The sequence below is a fragment of the Rhinoderma darwinii genome, chromosome 3, assembly GCF_050947455.1.
Source record: "Rhinoderma darwinii isolate aRhiDar2 chromosome 3, aRhiDar2.hap1, whole genome shotgun sequence".
Taxonomy (NCBI): Eukaryota; Metazoa; Chordata; class Amphibia; order Anura; family Rhinodermatidae; genus Rhinoderma; species Rhinoderma darwinii.
In genome coordinates this window covers 95,403,527-95,422,932 of record NC_134689.1, presented here as the reverse complement: position 1 = coordinate 95,422,932, position 19,406 = coordinate 95,403,527, and the positions used below count along the sequence as shown (strand labels likewise).

General features: G+C 41.5%; 1 protein-coding gene across 2 annotated transcripts in view; it reads right to left on the bottom strand.

Moving 5' to 3' along the window:
• GRK6 (G protein-coupled receptor kinase 6) overlaps nt 1-18,759 on the bottom strand; it is a 40,035-nt gene extending 21,276 nt beyond the window's left edge. The window contains exons 1-4 of one of the 2 annotated variants that reach the window (XM_075856481.1): nt 18,666-18,759; nt 17,593-17,688; nt 16,348-16,460; nt 16,184-16,261 (exon numbers count right to left, since the gene is read on the bottom strand). In XM_075856481.1, the coding sequence (XP_075712596.1) occupies nt 16,184-16,261; nt 16,348-16,460; nt 17,593-17,688; nt 18,666-18,744 (366 nt within the window). In that variant the 5' untranslated portion in view covers nt 18,745-18,759. Of the gene's footprint in view, nt 1-16,183; nt 16,262-16,347; nt 16,461-17,592; nt 17,689-18,482; nt 18,595-18,665 lie in introns of those variants that run through there. The other variant, XM_075856482.1, reaches the window with a different exon arrangement.
• Between the last annotated feature and the right edge of the window lie 647 nt (nt 18,760-19,406).

Here is a 19,406-nt window from a genome sequence, read left to right as displayed (position 1 = left end):
ATTAAGTCTTAAGAAAAACTAAGTTAAAATAGTTGTGATATTCAAAGTGGTTGCAAATATATTATCGTTTAAAGAAGAGCATATCAAAAATGGAAAATTTGACCTGGACACAGGGGCATCAATGACTCTTGGTCATGAAAGGGTTAAACGGCTATAACGGATTTGTTGGGCTAGCGATGTAATTTTTACAAAAACAATTTTAGTAGACAATGCAGGGTTTTTTTTTTAAATCATTTTTATACACATCCTTTTTGCGATTTTAGAATTTTTAGGCTTATAGTTTGAAAATAATAGTAAATATGCTTTTTCAGCAATTTTTTTCTGGTAATATAGTTTTACCCTAAAATGGACATTTTATTTGCGATAGTCATTGTCTACCGTAAATGTTTACATATTATAGCTCTATATTAGGCTAATTGGGTCAGGGCTATCTTCATAACAATGATTGGCGTTGGGAACTTTTTTTTGGGGGAGGTCGGTATTTTATGTGTATTTATTATTTCCTTTATTCACACTTTATTTTACTTTTATTTTTTTATTATTATGGTCTGTCCGATCTTTTGGGTACTATGTTTTCCTTTACACTGTAACTTTGACTGCACAGCAGCTCCAGTTACAGGGGAAATCAGCCCTCTTATGACTATCGTCACTAATAGGGTCGTGCTGGGTCTACTTAGACCCAGCTGCAGCCTTCCACTAATGGCATCCTGACGATCATGTGACCAGTAACATGATCGCCAGGACCAATAGACTCATTGAGCGCTATGTACAATCGATCAGAGAAGACAGAAGCAATGAAAGCTGCTTCTATCCTCTCTTCAGGGTCCCCGGCAGTCACTGACTGCTGGGAACCCGACATTTAGCTATCCGAACGCTCGGGCAACCAGCTCAACCACCGGACGTTTATATACAGCCAGTGGTCGGCAACCAGTTAAGAGACTCTGTCACCAAATTATAAGTGCCCTATCTCTTACATAAGGAGATTGGCGCTATAATATAGGTGACAGCAGTGCTTTTTATTTTTAAAAAAACGATCTGTTTTCACCACTTTATTAGCGATTTTAGATTTATGCTAATGAGTTGCTTAATGCCCAAGTGGGCGTGTTTTTACTTTAGACCAAGTGGACATTGTACAGAGGAGTGTATGACGCTGACCAATCAACGTCATGCACTCCTCTCCATTCATTTAGTCAGCGCATAGGGATCCTTTTAGATCAGTATGTGCTGTCTTATACTAACACATCAACAATACTGAAGTGTTTAGACAGTGAATAGACATTCCACGGGATGTCTATTCACAATCTCTGCACTTCGTTACAGTTTCTGTGGTAGTTACAGCAGAGCAAGTGTAATCTTGCGAGATTACGCTGTAGATGACATGTTACAACGAGATTACGCTTGCTCTGCTGTAACTACCGCAGAAACAGTAACGAAGTGCAGAGATTGTGAATAGACATCCCATGGAATGTCTATACACTGTCTAAACACTTCAGTATCGTTAATGTGTTAGTATAAGACAGCACATAGCGATCTAAAAGGATCCCTATGCGCGGACTAAATGAATGGAGAGGAGTGCATGACGCTGATTGGTCAGCGTCATACACTCCTCTGTACAACGCCCACTTGGTCTAAAGTAAAAATATGCCCACTTGGGCATTAAGCAACTCATTAGCATAAATCTAAAAGTGGTGAAAACAGATAGTTTTTTTAAATAAAAAGCACTGCTGTCACTGCTACACTTATGTAGGAGATAGGGCACTTATAATGTGGTGACAGAGCCTCTTTAAACCCATCTACTGTTCCTGCTGTGACCAGCTCCTGTGGTAGGCTATTCCACAGAATCACAGTAAAGAAGGCTTGTCGCCTCTGCATATTGAACCGTTTTTTCTCCAGACGAAGGGTATACCCCCTTGTCTTTTGAGGGGATTTTACATGGAACAGTTTTCAATTTATTTCTTGTTAATTAGGTCTCCTCAATTTAGGCTAAATAGTTTTAATTCTTTACTAATAACTAAGATTCTGCATGCTGTATTTTAGTATATTTCTATGAACTGGAGCCCAGAACTGAACTGCATATTCTAGATGAGGCCTCACTAATGCTTTGTAAAGTGGCGATATTACATCCCTGTCCCGTGAGTCCATGCCTCTTTTAATACACGACAATATCTTGCTGGCCTGAAGCAGCTGATTGACATTGCATGCTGTTATTTAATTCTATGACCTACAAGTACACCCAGATCCTTCTCAACAAGTGAATCCGCCAGTGTAGCTCCCCCTAGGACATATGATGCATGCAGGTTGTTGGTACCCAGATACATAACTTCATATTTATCCACATTAAACCTCATTTGCCAAGTGGATGCCCAAACACTCAGTGTGTCTAAATCAGCTTGTAATTTATGAACATCTTCCATAGACTGAACATTACTACATAGCTTGGTGTCATCTGAAAAAAGAGAAATAGAGCTATTAATCCTATCCTCTATATCATTAATAAATAAGTTGAATAATAGCGGTCCCAGCACTGAACCCTGAGGTATACCACTTATAACCGGGGACCATTCAGAGGAATCATTGACCACAACTCTCTGGACACGGTCCTTGAGCCAATTTTCAATCATATTACAAACTATACTTTCTAAACCTATAAACCTTAACCCCTTAGGGTATGTTCACACGCTGAGCCAGAAACGTCTGAAAATACGGAGCTGTTTTCAAGGGAAAACAGCACCTGATTTTCAGACCTTTTTTGAGCAACTCACGTTTTTTGCGGCGTTTTTCGGGCCGTTGCTTCGGCCGTTTTTGGAGCCGTTTTCAATAGAGTCTATGAGTAAACGGCTCCAAAAACGTCCCAAGAAGTGTCCTGCACTTCTTTTGACGAGGCTGTAATTTTACGCGTCGTCTTTTGACAGCTGTCAAATGACGACACGTAAATTACAGGTTGTCGGCACAGTACGTCGGCAAACCCATTCAAATGAATGGGCAGATGTTTGCCGACATATTGGAGCCGTATTTTCAGGCGTAAATCGAGGCATAATACGCCTCATTTACAACTGAAAATAGGTCGTGTGAACCCAGCCTAAGGACCCAGCCTAGTTTTGTCCTTAAGGCTCAGAGCCCATTTTTCAAATCTGACATATTTCACTTTATGTGGTAATAACGTCGGAATGCTTAAACCTATCCAAGCGATTCTGAGATGGTTTTCTCGAGACACATTGGGCTTCATGGTCGTGGTAAAATTTGGTCGATATATTCAGTGTTTATTGGTGAAAAATTGCAAAATTTAGAGAAAATTTTGAAAAAATAGAATTTTTCAGAATTTAAATGCATCTGCTTGTAAAACAGATGGTTATACCACCCAAAATAGTTACTAGTTCACATTTCCCATAAGTCTACTTTAGATTGGCATTGTTTTTTGAACATTTTTATTTTTCTTGGACGTTACAAGGCTTAGAACATAAACAGTGTTGAGGGGCCTATGTATTAGAAACCCTGATAAAACACCACATTTTAAAAACTAGACCCCTCAAAGTATTCAAAACAGCATTTAGAAAGTTTTTTTTTAACTCTGCAGGCATTTCACAGGAATTAAAGCAAAGTGGAGGTGAAATTTGCAAATTTCATTTTTCTTGCTGAATTTCAATTTTATTCAATTTTTTTTCTGTAACACAGAAGGTTTTACCAGAGAAACACTACTAAATATGTATTGTCCAGATTCTGCAGTTTTTAGAAATGTCCCACATGTGGCTCTACTGAGCTCGTGGAATAAAACAAAGCCCTAGAAGCAAAGAAGCACCTAGTGCATTTTGAGGCCTCTTTTTTATTAGAATATATTTTAGGCAGCATGCCAGGTTTGAAAAGGTGTTGAGGTGCCAAAACAGTAGGAATCCCCCAATAGTGACCCCATTTTGGAAACTACACCCCTCAAGGAATTCATTTATGGTTGTTGTTACCATTTTGACCGCACAGTTTTTTCACAGCACGTATTTGAATTGGGCTGTGAAATGAAAACAATTATTTTTTCCAATAAAATGTCATTTGTAATCAAAATTTCTTATTTTCACAGGGAACAAAATACCCCATTTTGTTGCCCAATTTGTCCTTAGTGCGGCAATACCCCATTTGTGGTGATAAACTGCCGTTTGGGCATATGGGAGGGTTCAGAAGGAAAGGAGTGCTATGTGTTTGTTGGAGTCCAGATTTTGCTGGATTGGTTTTCGGGTGCCATGTCGCATTTGCAGAGCCTCAGAGGTATCAAAGCAATGGAAACCCACCAGAAGTGACCCCATTTTGGAAACTACACCCCTCAAGGAATTCAAATATGGTTGTTACAAATTTGACCGCACAGTTTTTTCACAGCACCTATTTGAATTGGGCTGTGAAATGAAAAAAAAATGAAATTTTTTCCAATAAGGTGTCATTTTGTATCAAAATTTCTTATTTTCACAGGGAACAAAATAACCAATTTTGTTGCCCAATTTCTCCTGAGTGCAGCAATACCCCATTTGTGGCGATAAAACGGCCGTTTGGGCCCATGGGAGGCCTCAGAAGGGAAGGAGCGCTGTGTGTTCTTTGGAGTGCAGATTTTGCTGGATTGGTTTTCGGGTGCCATTTTGGAAACGACACCCCTCAAGGAATTCATTTATGGGTGTTGTGACCATTTTGACCTCATAGTTTTTTCACAGAACTTATTTGAATTGGGCTGGGAATTAAAACAAAAATTATTTTTTTCAAATAATATGTAGTTTTGGCTGAAAATGTCTTATTTTCACAAGAAACAAAATACCCCATTCTGTTGCGCAATTTGTTCTGAGTGCCGCAATACCCCATTTGTGGTGATAAACTGCCGTTTGGGCCCATGGGAGGGCTCAGAAGGAAAGGACCACCATTTGGCCTACTGGGGATTTTCTAGTGCGAAGTCATGTATGCAGAAGCCCTTGAGGTACCAGTACAGTTGAAACCCGCAAGAAGTGACCCCGTTTTAAAAACGACACCCTTAAGGCATTCATCTAGAGGTGTAGTGAGCAGTTTGACCGGAGACCTACACCCCATAAACTGTAATGTGGGTTCTCCCGGGTATGGCAATACCCTACATGTGGCTGCTATCAGCTGCCTGGGCACACAGCAGGGCCCAGAGGGGAAAGACGAGGGGGGATAAGCTGTGCGGAGTACATCAGGGTAAGTAAAATTGGGGTAAATTATAAACCAAGGAATGTATGATAAATTTTAAAACACTCTTTCATACAGAGCTCTGGTTATTCGGGACACGTGTCACATTGATATATTGTGTCATCCCTTATCGCCCTCTTATAGCAGACTTTGAACCTCTTGACTTTTTCCCTTCTTGCCAGTTTGGGGAACTTCTCCTGGAAAGTGTTGCCGCCCTGGTACGATGCGTGTGGCCGCGCCTCCAGAAGTACTGGGTGCCCCCCCCCTTCTTGGTCCCTAAAGATTAGGTTCTTGATAACCACCTCTTGAAATTCCAGGAAAGTTCCCCTCTGGCCTGCACATCGATGTAGCACGTATGCATTGTACAATGCCATCTGTATGATGTGCCCGGCCAGCTTCTTATACCACACCGCATGGCGCTGTAGGGCTTCAGGACTTGAGCTGACAAGTCCATCCCTCCCATGTACCTACTGTAGTCCAGGATGCAGTCTGGTTTGGGGGGTGGCCTTTCCTTCATATATCCTAAATCTGTAGGTATACCCTGATGCACTCTCGCACAGCTTATACATCTTCACGCCATACCTTGCCCTCTTACCCGGCAGGTACTCGCGGAATTGAACCCTCCCTTTAAAATGTACCAGGGACTCATCAATAGAAATACACTTCTCGGGGGTGTATGCTTGGGAAAACTGGGCACTGAAACGTTCTAATAGGGGTCTCCGTTTATACAAACGGTCAAAACTGGGGTCATCTCGGGGTGGGCACGTCTCATTATCAGTATAATGTAAGAAGCGAAGCATTGCCTAATTTATTTATTTTTTTAGGTTACAGTTCAGTTCTGAAGTTGCTTTGAGGGGCCCATATATTAGAAACCCCTATCAAACACCCCATTTTAGAAACTAGACCCCTCAAAGTATTCACAACAGTATTTAGAAAGTTTATGAACCCTTTAGGTGTTTGACAGAAATTTAGGGCAAAGTAGAGGTGAAATTTACATTTTTTTTTTGTCAGAAAATCCTCTTTATACCATTTTTTTTATAACACAAAAGGATTTATCAAAGAAACGCAACTTAATACTTATTGCCCAGATTCTGCAGTTTTGAGAAATATCCCACATGTGGCCCTAGTGCGGTAATGGACTGAAGCGCCGGCCTCCGAAGCAAAGGAGCACCTAGCGGATTATGAGGCCTCCTTTTTATTAGGCACCATGTCCGGTTTGAAGAGGTCTTGTGGTGGCAAAACATTAGAAACCCCCCAAAAGTGACCCCAATTTGGAAACTAGACCCCTTGAGGAATCCATTGTAGTTTTCTTGGGGTGCATGCGACTTTTTGATCAGTTTTTATTCTATTTTTAGGTGGCGTGGTGACTAAAAAACAGCAATTCTACTATTGGTTTTTTATTCTATTTTTTTTACAGCGTTCACCGTGCGCTATAAATGACATTCACTTTATTCTGCGGGGCGATACGATTATGGCGATACCCTATGTTTAAACTTTTTTTTTATGTCTTATGGCGTTTGCACAATAAAATACGTTTAGTAAAAAAAAATCATTCACTTTTTGTGTTACCTTATTCTAAGCGCCAGAACTTTTTTATTTTTCAATCAATAAAGCCGTGCGAGGACTTATTTATTGCGTAACGAACTGTAGTTTCGATCAGTACTATTTTTAGGTACATGCGACTTTTTGATCTCTTTTTATTCCATTTTTTGGGAGGTGAAGTGACCAAACATTTGTGATTGTGGTACGGTTTATTATTATTTTCTTTTACGGCGTTCACCGTGCGGGATAAATAACAAAATAATTTTGTAATTCAGGCCGTTACGGACGCGGCGATACCAATTATGTATAGTTTATTTGTTGGTTTATATATTTTTATTAATTATAAATGACTGATAAGGTAAAAAGGGGGATTTTTACTTTTAATACTTTTATTTTCTTATTTTTACGCATCTTTTTTTTACTTTATTACTTTGTCCCACTAGGGGACTTGAGGGCAGGAGGCCCTGATCGCAATTCTAATACACTGCACTACATGCGTGGTGCAGTGTATTAGAACGGTCAGCTATTCACTGACAGCAAGCATAGTGGGTCCTGACTTTGTCAGGACCCACTAGGCTTCCGTCTATGGCAGAGCCGGACGGCATTGTTTGGTGTCCGGTTGCCATAGTCACCATCGATGGCAGCTTAACCCCTAAAAAGCCACGATCTCTATAGAACGCGGCTTTTAACCAGTTCAGGACTGGGCTATTTTGCGCCTTCAGGACCAGACACTGTTTAGACATTTTTAGCATGTGTTAGTTAAATGGCTATAACTTTTTTATTTGTTGGGCTAACGACGTCATTTTTGCGATGTTTTTTCCGTAGACAATGCAGGTTTCTTTTTTTATCGGTTTTATACACACTTTTTTTGCTATTTTTATTCATAAAGTTTGAAAATAGTAAAAAAAAAAAGCTTTTTTACGTTTCAGCAATTTTTTTTGGGTAGTAACAGTTTTACCCTAAAATAGACCTTTTATTTGTGATCGTCATTGTCTGCCGTAAGTTTTAATATATAACATGTCTATATTAGGGTAATTGGGTCAGCGCTAGCGTTACAACAATGATGGGAGGGGGGGGGGGGGGGGAACGTTTTTTTTTGGGGTGGGTATTTTATGTGTATTTATTATTTAATTAATTTTTGCACTTTACTTTATAATTTTTTTATTACTATGGTCTGTCCCTCAAAAGGTCAAAAAAGACCTTTGGGGAACTTTATATATTTTTTTTTTCTTTCTTTTACACCATCTTTTCCACTGTAACTGGGGCTGCACAGCAGCCCCAGTTACAGGGGAAATCAGCTGTGCTAACTAACTGGGCTGTGTCTAGTCTGTCAGTAACGGCACCCGGCGATCATGTGACCAGTCACATGATCACTGGGAGGAATAGAACCAGCGCCGCTGCTGCTGTCTCTATTCCTATACACAGCGTTCATGGAGCGCTGTGTACAAGTCATCAGAGAAGACAGAAGAAGCAGCGGAAGCTGCTTCTATCCTCTCCTCAGGGTCCCCGGCAGCCACTGACAGCCGGAGTCCCGACATTCAGCTGCCCGATCACGCGGGCAGCAAGTTAAAACCCGAGCCGTAAAAAGTCTTTGGCTCGGGTTTTAAGGACCCTGACCGCTAGCCGTAAAAATACAGCCAGCGGTCGGGAACCAGTTAAGGGGTTAATCAGCGGGGACACAGCGATCGGTCCCCGCTGTAGGAGCTGTGACAGCTGCTGTATAAGACCGCAGCTGTCACATCTCCTGTATGTGTCGGGTGGACGGCCGAAACGGCCGTTACTCCCGAGACGTACTATTAGGGCATGGAGCGCGAACGATACATCTGCCATGACCTAATAGTACGTCCAGGAGCGGGAAGGGTTTAAAAAGAGGCTCTGTTACCACATTATAAGTGCCCTATCTCCTACATAAGGAGATTGGCGCTATAATGTAGATGACAGCAGTGCTTTTTATTTAGAAAAACAATCTATTTTTACCACTTTATGAGCGATTTTAGCTTTATGCTAATTAGTTTCTTAATGCCCAAGTGGGCGTGTTTTTACTTTAGACCAAGTGGGCGTTGTACAGAGGAGTGTATGACACTAACCAATCAGCGTCATGCACTTCTCTCCATTCATTTAGTCAGCGCATAGTGACACTGCGTTATTCACTATGTGCTGTCTTATACTGATATGTTTACGTTACTGAAGTGTTTACACAGTGAATAGACATTCCTTCCAGCCAGGACGGGAGGTCTATTCACAATACCGGCATTTCGTTAACGTTTGTTTGGTACTTACAGCAGAGCAAAGCGTAATCTCGCTGTAACCTGTTATTTAAAAAGGAACACAGTGGATGGGGGCATCATATTTAAAAAAATGTCACAGTATATGTATACAAGTCGAATATATTTATCTATATTTGTGAAGAACAAAGTGGGAGATATATGCTGAATGATTTCTTATACATTTCAGCTATATATGAAATATGGATGACATAAATCAGCTAAAGCAAATATTTACAAGCAGTATACAAAGAGGTTTTGCTTGGGCACTCCACAAAATAAGCAGAGGCTATTTACACAGCAGCCCAGCTTATCCCCATATAATCGGACACAAACATTATGCAACAAAGAATGGCCAAGTAGAACATTACTGCAATAACTACCCAGCTAGGCACTTCTGCTATTCCAGGCAAAACAAAAAAAAACAAAAAAAAAAATCAAAAGACCCGACAGAAGTTACAACCTCCACTAATGAGATATTTAAGCCATATCCCATATATGGCTATCACATAAATGTCAAAGATGGAAAAACTAATTTTATTTTTTTTTCATCTGGGAATTCTGGTGGTTAGAATTATTTTTTATTTATACATCGACATAGCTGTATCCTCGGTTGCAGCAAAACATTAAAATTGGAAGTGAATAAAAACAATATTTAATCTACCGGTGCATTAATTCCACCTTCGTTTTTCACCAATGATCACAAATAGTATGATCAATTTATTGTACAGGTAGTCATGGTTGTGGGGATACCAAATGTATCACTTTAAATCTATTTATATCATATCTTTTTATCTAGATCAGATAGATCTATCTATCTATCTAATCAGTCTTCAGTTTCTGGAGCTGAACAAGAATGTTTATATTTCGCAGACAGCAAACCAAAATCTTGATAATGGTGAGGAATTGAACCACGAAGCATATAAAAAGTTGAAGATTAAGCCGTAAAATTGCCAAGTTATGCAGCAATAGTCACGGCTTCCGCGTCAAAAAGAGCTCCAAAATACTTTGTGTGAACTAGCCCTAAGACTGAAATCCTACGTTGCAGATTTTTAAACACAGATTTTACCCTTTGCAATGCAAAGGGTGAGATCTGCATTAAATCAGCAACAAAATCAGCGAAGTGTCAACTCAGCCTTAGGCTTGTTTATAGGTGTAGATCCTATAGAAAGTCTAAATAACCATAAGGACTCACATATGGTACAAGTTGCAGCTAAGAACAGAATTACTACTATAACAATAAAAGCTGCAACAAAAAGAATGGGACTACTTTTTCTGCTACGTTCAAGGACGCTTTTTTTCTAGAAATAGTCCTACAACAGCTTCCATTGGGAACCGAACAAAAAATAGTTTTTACCTTGTGCATCTTTATCTTAAGCAGTCAAGTGACAACCGAAAAATACTCCAGGGATAGGGCATTCTACAAATAGAAAGAAAAAAAAGCGGAGGTTCTCGGCTATGCTAAAGAATCTGTCCAATTACCAGCTACACTATATGGACAAACGTACTGGGACACACCGCTTAATTTAATTCAGGTGTTTCATCCAGTGCCATGGCTATATATATATATATATAAAAAAATAAATAAAAATCAGCACCTAGCCATGCGGTATGTCTTTACAAATATTTGTGAAAAAAAATCTAAAGATCTCACACAATACGAGGGTGGTGCTGCAATAGGATGCCACCGTTGCAACAAGACAGGGAAATTTCTTCCCTGCTAGATATTCCACAATCAACTGTGAGTGGTATTATTGCCAAGTAGAAGCGTTTAGAAACCATAGCAACTCAGAAACAAAGTTGCAGACCATATAAAGTTACAGATCATGGTTGCCGAGTGCTGTGGCGCATAGTGCATAAAAGTCGCTAACGCGCTGTTGACTGAATAACTGCCGAGCTCCAAACCTCCTCTGGTATGAACATTCGCACAAAAACTGTGCCCCAGGAGCTTCATTGCATGAGTTTTTAATGGCTGAGCAGATGCATGCCAGCCTTACATCGCAAAGCACAATGCCAAGCGTCAGATGGAATGGTGTAGAGCACGTCGCCACTGGACTCTGGAATAGAGGAAATGTGTTCTGTGGAGTGACGAATAACCCCTCTCTATCTGGCAGTCTGATGGAGAAGTCTTGGTTTGGCGAATGACAGGAAAACGTTACCTGCCTGACTGCATTGTGTCAACTTAAAGTTTGGTGGAGGAAGGATAAAGCTATGGGGTTGTTTTTCAGAGATCGGCCTAGGCCCCTTAGTTCCAGTGAAGGAAAATCTTAATGCTTCAGCATACCAAGACATTTTGGACAATTGTATGCTTCCAACTTTGTGGGTACAGTGCACAGAGCAAGATCCATAAAGGCATGGTTGGTTGGATGAGTTTGGTGTGGAAGAACTTGACTGGCCACCACAGAGCCCTCACCTCAACCCCATCCAACACCTTTGGGATGAACTAGAACGGAGATTGCGAGCCAGGCCCTCTCATCCAACATCAGTGTCTGACCTCACAAATGCTCTACTGGAGGAATGAGAAAAAATTCCCAGACACTCCAAACTCTTGTAGAAAGCCTTCCCAGAAAAGTGGAAGCTGTTTTGCTCAAGGAGAGAGAGTCAGCAACTCTATATTGCTCAGTGGTCCAAAGTTCTGTTTTCAGATGGAAGTAAATTTTGCATTTCCATTTGGAAATCAAGGTCCCAGAGTCTGGAGGAAGAGTGGAGAGGCGTCAATCCAAGTTGATTGCGGTCCAGTGTGAAGTTTCCCCAGTCAGTGATGGTTTGGGGAGCCATGTCATCTGCAGGTGTTGGTCCACTGTTATATCAAGTCCAGAGTCAGCGCAGCCGTCTACCAGGAAATATTAGCGCTCTTCATGCTTCCCTCTGCTGACAAGCTTTATTGAGATGCTGATTTCATTTTCCAGCAGGACTTGGCACCTGCCCATACTGCCAAAAGTACCAATACCTGGTTTACTAACCACAGTATCACTGCGCTTGATTGGCCAGCAAACTCGCCTGGCCTAAACCCCATAGAGAATCTATAGGGAATTGTCAAGAGGAAGATGAGACACCAGACCCAACAATGCAGACGAGCTGAAGGTCGCTATCAAAGCAACCTGGGCTTCCATAACACCTCAGCAGTGCCACAGGCTGATCACCTCCATGCCACGCTGCATTGATGCAGTAATTCATGCAAAGGAGCCCCGACCAAGTATTGAGTGCAGATACTGTACAGACTTTACAGTACGACGACATTTTGGTATTAAAAATCATTTTTGAAATTGAGCTTATATAATATTCTAAGTTTCTGTGACACTAAATTTTACGTTTTCATTAACTGTTACCATAACCATCAACATTAAAAGAAAAAAATGCTGGCAATAGATCTCTCTGTGTGTAATGAATCTGTATAATATAGGAGTTTCACTTTCTGAATTGAATCACTGAAATAAATAAACTTTTTGATGATATTCTAATTCATTGAGAAGGACTAGTATGTTTGCCCTGAGCAGGCCCTGGCTGAACGTAATGTGCGGCACTTTGACTTTCATCGGATTACAATGGTATGACTTTCTATTTCTGCCCACAAAAGTCAATAGAAATGCTGCGCTACTGCTAAACAACTGACGGTTTCAATTGACTTTTACAGGGTGCGACTGGCTCTGACAGTGTTGGAGCACACAAAATTCGTAGTCATCAGAAAAGGAATGAGGATTGGGAGATAAGAGGATTTATAGCCCCACTTTCACGACACCAGATTACAGCAGTAGATCACAATCAGAAGCTGTCTGGAGTACATTCTGGTGGACAGTCTGACCACCGAAACTCAACAGCGGGTGTCTCACATTCATAATACTAGCAGGAGTCTCGCAGCGTCTGCCTGCCCATGTACTCATCATGCTACTCCATGTATTCCATGTTAAATAACATTCGGATACACACAACTTACACTATATGGCCAAAAGTATGTGGACACCTTACCATCACACCTATATGAGCTTGTTGGACATCCCATTTCAAAACCATGGATTTTAGAGAGTGTCTGTGGGAATTTGTGCCCTATCAGGCAGGAGAGCATTTGTGAGGTCAGGCACCGACGTTGGACGAGGTCTGGCTCGCATTCAGTGTTCCAATTCATTCCAAAGGTGTTCGATGTGGTTGAGGTCAGAGCTCTGTACGGACCATTTGAGTTCCTCCACACCAAACCATGTATTTATGGACCTCGCTTTGTGTACAGGGACAGTTGTGCTGGAACAGGAAAGGTCTCGTCCAAAATGTCTTTGTATCCTGTAGCGTTAACTTTATATTACCTTGACATTGTGCAAGGTGATCTTAGACTTGTGTTCAGAAGCTCGAGCATGGAAACCCTTTTTTATGAATCTACTGACCCACAGCACTTGTGCTGATGTCACTTCCAGGGACAATTTGGAACTCTGTAGTGAGTGATGCCGCAGCAGATAGGCGATTTTTACGCGCCTTGCACCCTTTATAAACGGAGTTTGCGTGGTGTGCCGTTTCGTGGCTGAGCTGCTGTAACTCCTAGATGTTTCCACTTCACATTAATAGAACTTACTGTGTGTCTATGGAGATTGCATGTCTGCGAAACAATTCTGCTGGGAAAAAAAACGCTCATAAATTCCCCTGCGGTGCGTTTTAACATCTGGCAAGCGATGATGATGTCAGTGGGACAATCTATCATTGTAGAAATAAGTGCCAGAATAGCATTGTGCAGACAGCAGCAACAAGGACTGGCCCATGTTGTGGAGCAGTTCTGCCTTGTAGTCACGTAGGGAGCTGCCCATTAACCCAGAAGTTACATGGAGCAGAGCAGTGACATTTGGGCATGGTCAGTGAAATTTCAATAAAAACAGGTGCAATCGTATTCTAGAGCCATATACTAACTATATAAAACAATTTTTTTTTTAAAAATCGTCCTGTGAGCAGACAACCCCTTTAAAGGATTTTTCTGCATTTGCTTTTCTTTGTAAAAAAAAAAAAAAAAAAGTTAATGCACTATACAGTAAATATGATCTAATATACTTTGTGTTTTAATTCCTCACCTCCTTGTAAAAATGAAAAAAAAGCTGTTTTCCTTCTCTGAAAGCAAGCAGAGATCTTGAAAACAGAAGTATATTACAACAATTAATGTTTTTCCTATAAGCTTTATTTGTATGAAAAAGGAAAATGTCAAATGCATTCTAATGCTCCCTTAAAAAGCAAAAATAAAATAAAAATTTCATTGGAGAGGTGCGGAGCAAGTCTGTAAACTTTCTATGTAAGTCAATAAACTATGGCTTCAATGACATTTTTCTTCAGCTGTATAACAAACGTCTCACATAATTCTTGCCCGTAAAGTTTTTCTTGTCATTTTAACAGGGAGATTACAAGGACACTGACTGTCATTGAGTGACAGCAAACACTGAGCACACAGTGAAAACGAGAAATAGCAGGTATAGATACTGAACAAGTTTTTACATTATGCCATACTGGAGAACAGTATGTTATAGATGTTGTGATACTACAACTCCCAGCATGCAACTGAAAAGACAAGGAAATTCTGGCCGAAGGCGCTAGACGAAATTCTGGACATGGGCACTAGATTCTGAGATGGGACGTCGATCCAGGAGTTTACGCCGTATTTGGAGTCGGGGAAGAATTTTTCTCCCTAATATGGAACAATTGGGATCCACCTTATAGGTTTTTCTTGACGTTGTCTGGATCAACATGGAAGGATTATGGGTTGGACTTGGTGGACCGGTGTCTTTTTTTCGACTACATAACTATGCGCGCTCACGGAAAACCAGCTGTTGTCTACTCTGGATTTGTTTCCATCACACAAGGAATAGCGACAAATGATTGTGTTTTAACTGGTGAGGATTCCCTTCTCAATTGCCTTTACAAGTGGACTGTTCTGCGCGGAGCGCCAACGGCTATAATGCTCCTTTTGATATTCGAGGGGCATTTTGGGAGGGCTGGTCATCTCTTCTGCCTTCTTATATGCTTGATAGCGCCCACTATGCCCTGACAATCGCATATAGCGTCACAGCAGCTGAAGATCTACAGGTTGTAAACCACTCATCCAAAACAGCCTGCATCCAAAGATTTTTGGGGAAGGTTTAATGGTCATGAATGACGTACACTGTACAAGGCCCACTTGTTCGGGCCAAAATGTTATATGGTGAAATAAATATACACTTCTTCATGGATGCTGCTGCAAATTCGTCTTCTGGATGCACTTGTAACAGTGTCACACGGGTCTGTTCTCCCTTCCGTTTTTTTCGCACCAAGAATATTGGACAAATCAACGTATTCCCTAATCTTTACTATGAAAGATGTTCCCTTGTTCTTAGTGCAAAAAAGTAAGGGTATGTTCACACAGTGTTTTTTGCAGGCAGAAAATTCTGCCTGGAAAAAAATCAGCTCAGGTTTTTTTAAAGCGGTTTTTCACCACACACGTTTTTTAGCTCTCTCTTCAACAGAAAGATGGAATAACCGCGAGCGTCTCAAAAATCGCGGCAAAAAAAATACGGCAAAAACAGTCTCCCATTGAAATCAATGGGAGTCAATTTCAGCTGTTTTTTGCAGCGGAAAAAAAAACTGTGTGAACAGGGCCTAAGAGAGGAAAACCTTGACACTACTGTTAAGGAGCCATAATGGTGTACTCAATTTAAATGGACTTTAGACAGTCGAGTCTGAGGTTTGTTTTTAAGGGCGGGTTTGAGAAGTTCTTTACTCTTCCCTAGGCTGGCATCTACCCATGTTTCGGAAAACAACTAGTTGAAGGCAAAACAGTACTGAGCCTTACGTACTAGTCACAATTTATTTTTCCCCAGGAGATATGCCAATCTCCAACCCCATGGCGTCCTTTGAGGAAGATCTCAGAGGTTCTACTGACCTGTCGTCAGATCATGCATGGTGTGGTGTCATTAACGGACCCAATGCAGGGGTCAGCAACCCTTAGCACTCCAGCTGTTGTGAGACTACAATTCCCAGCATGCCTTTGACTGGAATAATAAAGCCTTTGGCTGTCAAGGCATACTGGGAGTTGTAGCTTCTCAACAGCTGGAGTGCTGAAGATTACTGACCCCTGAGATGACCAGGCAGTTCTTAACACCTCTGCATGTAGGGAATGAATACTGGTTATTCTATTACTGTTGGCAATGCAGGTGGTGAATAGTTTTGCCACAATTCATAGGAAGCTGTTCCTGAATCAGATTCCTTACCGTGCCAATAAGATACTTCTCGATCAGCTGCTGTCCACACTCTTTAAGCTTCTCATCTGGTGACACCTCATACTCAGCCTGCCAATAAATGAAACGTGATAAAGAAATCCATACCGCCTGCAGCTTATACGTGATACTATATCCTGGTGGCCCTATATTCCTACCACAGCATCCAGAAAGAGGACGCAGCGCAGCAGCTCAGGCCGGGTCTCACAGAACTGGCGAAAGAGGAGACGTCCAATCGGTTGACGGTCGCAAAGACTGTGATAGTCGCGCTCTATTGGACACATAGAAAGAAGACATCAGGTAAAAGATATGACTTACAAGATATCTTCAGCCACGTACACACTGAAAAAACAGACAGCTACAGAATGGTGCCACTAAGCTAAAAGCGTGGGCAGTACAAAAAGGGCAGTGAAACGGTCTATACGAACAGATTTAAGAACATAATGGGGAACTGCGTAAATAGCAATTCCATAATATCCTGGTGGTTAGAACTTCTCGCTTGCAGCTCTGATATCCCAAGTTCAGAACATCTGCATAAAGATGGCATGTTCTCCGTGCTCGTGTGGGTTTCCTCTCGGTATTCTGGCTCCATCCCACAACCCAAAAACATACTAAAACAAGACTGTCATCTCTATTGGTGGCAGGGACTGACGTGAATGTATATGTTGCTATATTAGCAAATAGGAGCAGAAAATAACGGGTTATCAAATTCTGTATATTGCAGACTGCTATAAACGGCAGCCTGCACTCTGACTCTCTGAATCCTACATCCTCTGCTGTATGGACCGAAGTCAGCCTCTCTATGCAAGTCTATAAGACCCACATCGAGACTCTCATAGGCTTGTATTGAGAGACCGGCTTCCGATCCACACAGCAGACGATATAGGGTTAAGGGAGTCAGAGTGCGGGTTATGTAACCAAATAGCGACCCGGAATGGAGCAACTTACTGTAAATTAAGGCGCTTGGTAAGAGATTCAACTATCTTGCACCGAATCATATTTACAAATGGATGGGAGGAGGGGGGGGGGGGGAATTTGCCAGAGTGTTTCTTTAAGGTGGAGTTTACTTTTGTAAAACTTCCGCAGTCACATACGAAACAAATGTACACAGACTAAGGTTCTCCTGATGTACATATTCCGAACTGAATCAAGCTGTGAACATTACACATGGCACAAGACGACCTAGCAAAGCATTTTCACTCTTACGGTTACTTGTGAAACGCGCTACATCACACATTTACACAGATGTACAGGAAGTGGTAAGAACGCCGTAGCAAGAGGAAGCGATGAAATGATATTAGCCAACACTATCGGACACATATCATGAATCACATTGCAGGAGAGAACATGGACTTCTTGGGTATGTTAGAAAATACCGTTTTGGGGTGATCCGTTTGACTCACCAAGTGTACGCCTCAACTCCTCGCACTCACTAATATGTGGAAATTGCAACATCTGCCGCCATTTTTTGCTTTTTCCTTTTCGGTTCCCCCCACCACCTGTAGACAAATATGAAAAATATCAGATATCATTCAGCAAAGCAGATGCTTAGAGAGGATCATATCTATGCAAATCCATGGTCATGTTTGAATAGCGCTTACACGCATTTCAGGAAAAGTATTGTTGACATGTAAATACATGAAAATGACTTCAGACTTTACAAACATCGTATTTTTCATTTCTGACATCATCAATGTAATGATTTGCATCAAAATTGTGTGAAAAACATGCATTTAAAGGGGTATTACACTTTCAAAAATAAATAAAAACATCTTCCGACATCAGTTTGTTGCTTTTTTTTACAGCATAATATTCCTTTAATACAGATCATGTGATAACAAGGTTTCTTAGCTCAATACGAATAGCTCTGAATGTTATGGTCTAGACCAGATGATGTTAAGTTATTGATAGGAGTGATGTAAAGCTAAGAGCCACTTAGCTGCACAAGATCCCCTATGGTTAATAACCTCCTTAATTCTATTTCCCCAATGTCAGGAATGACAGCTCCAGGCAAGTCCTTTCATAGATCTTTCATTTTTCTTAAAGATTCTCCAAATTATACAAATGAAATGTGACATTATATGTGAAATGTACGTGTATGATGATCTAACCATGTCACATACAACTCCATTCATCTTCCCACACACTAAATATCGCGCATCTCCATGTATGTATAGGCTCGTACACAACTGTAGCCAGAGTAGCCTACAACTGACGTGCACATAGGAAGACATATGTAACTTTTCCCCGTCCAGTGCCCCTGTCCACCAGCCCCATGCATGCACATACACACCTTCCCTGGCTTTCAGCAGCACGGTGTTGGCTACTATGTTTTCGAGCTCCATAGATTGGCCTGGCCGGGGGCTCCGAGCCTCGGGCGGCCACTCACTTTCTGCCAGACTCCCAGCACCCTGCTGCCAATGACAGACCCCACCCACACCTACCAACCAGCGATCAGCCGCACCCCCGAACTCACTGATGATTGGCTGAACTTTACAATCAGCATTAACTGAATTCCCGTTCACACGGCCCAGATCGCCTCTAGTAGCTGTCATCGAGCTCTGACGATGATTGGGAGAACAGCCCGGAGTGGGCGGAGTCTTCGGTCAGATCTATAAAGAGATTGGTCACGGGGAATGTCACTTGAAGCCGCCCTTATTCGTGGAACCCTCGGGGATGCTTTGTGCTCTATATAAATCTTCTGTCATGTCGTGACGTCACGAGGGGCCATATGTTGGCTGGCGGATGCCGAGTTGTTGAGTCGGAGAATGGTTGGCATGCTGACAGAACAGTAGTAGGACTGCAGGAGAAGTACTATAGCGCCTTCATACGCCATTCACTCTTGTTATATGGCATTAGGCTGGCACACAGTAATACTCTTTCTTTCTCCACCTTAAAAAACCTTCCAGGCGAGCTGAATGGTGTATGTACAAATATCAGAATATCCTGCTGTGCCACACACTGGCCGGCAGCACTGCGGCATAATCATTAGTTACATAACATCAAGTCCTTGTGGAAGAGCTGAGTGAGGAAATGTAAGAAATGTGGAGCACATTAGTGAGAAATAACATCATAACGTACCTGCAATCACAAGCCGCTGTTCTAAATAATATATTGTACATTAGCGCCGTCCAAATATGAAAGACACTGAAAATAACATTTCTCACACAATGTGAAATCCTCTACACCACTGCTTCTCTTCAAAACATGGTCCCAG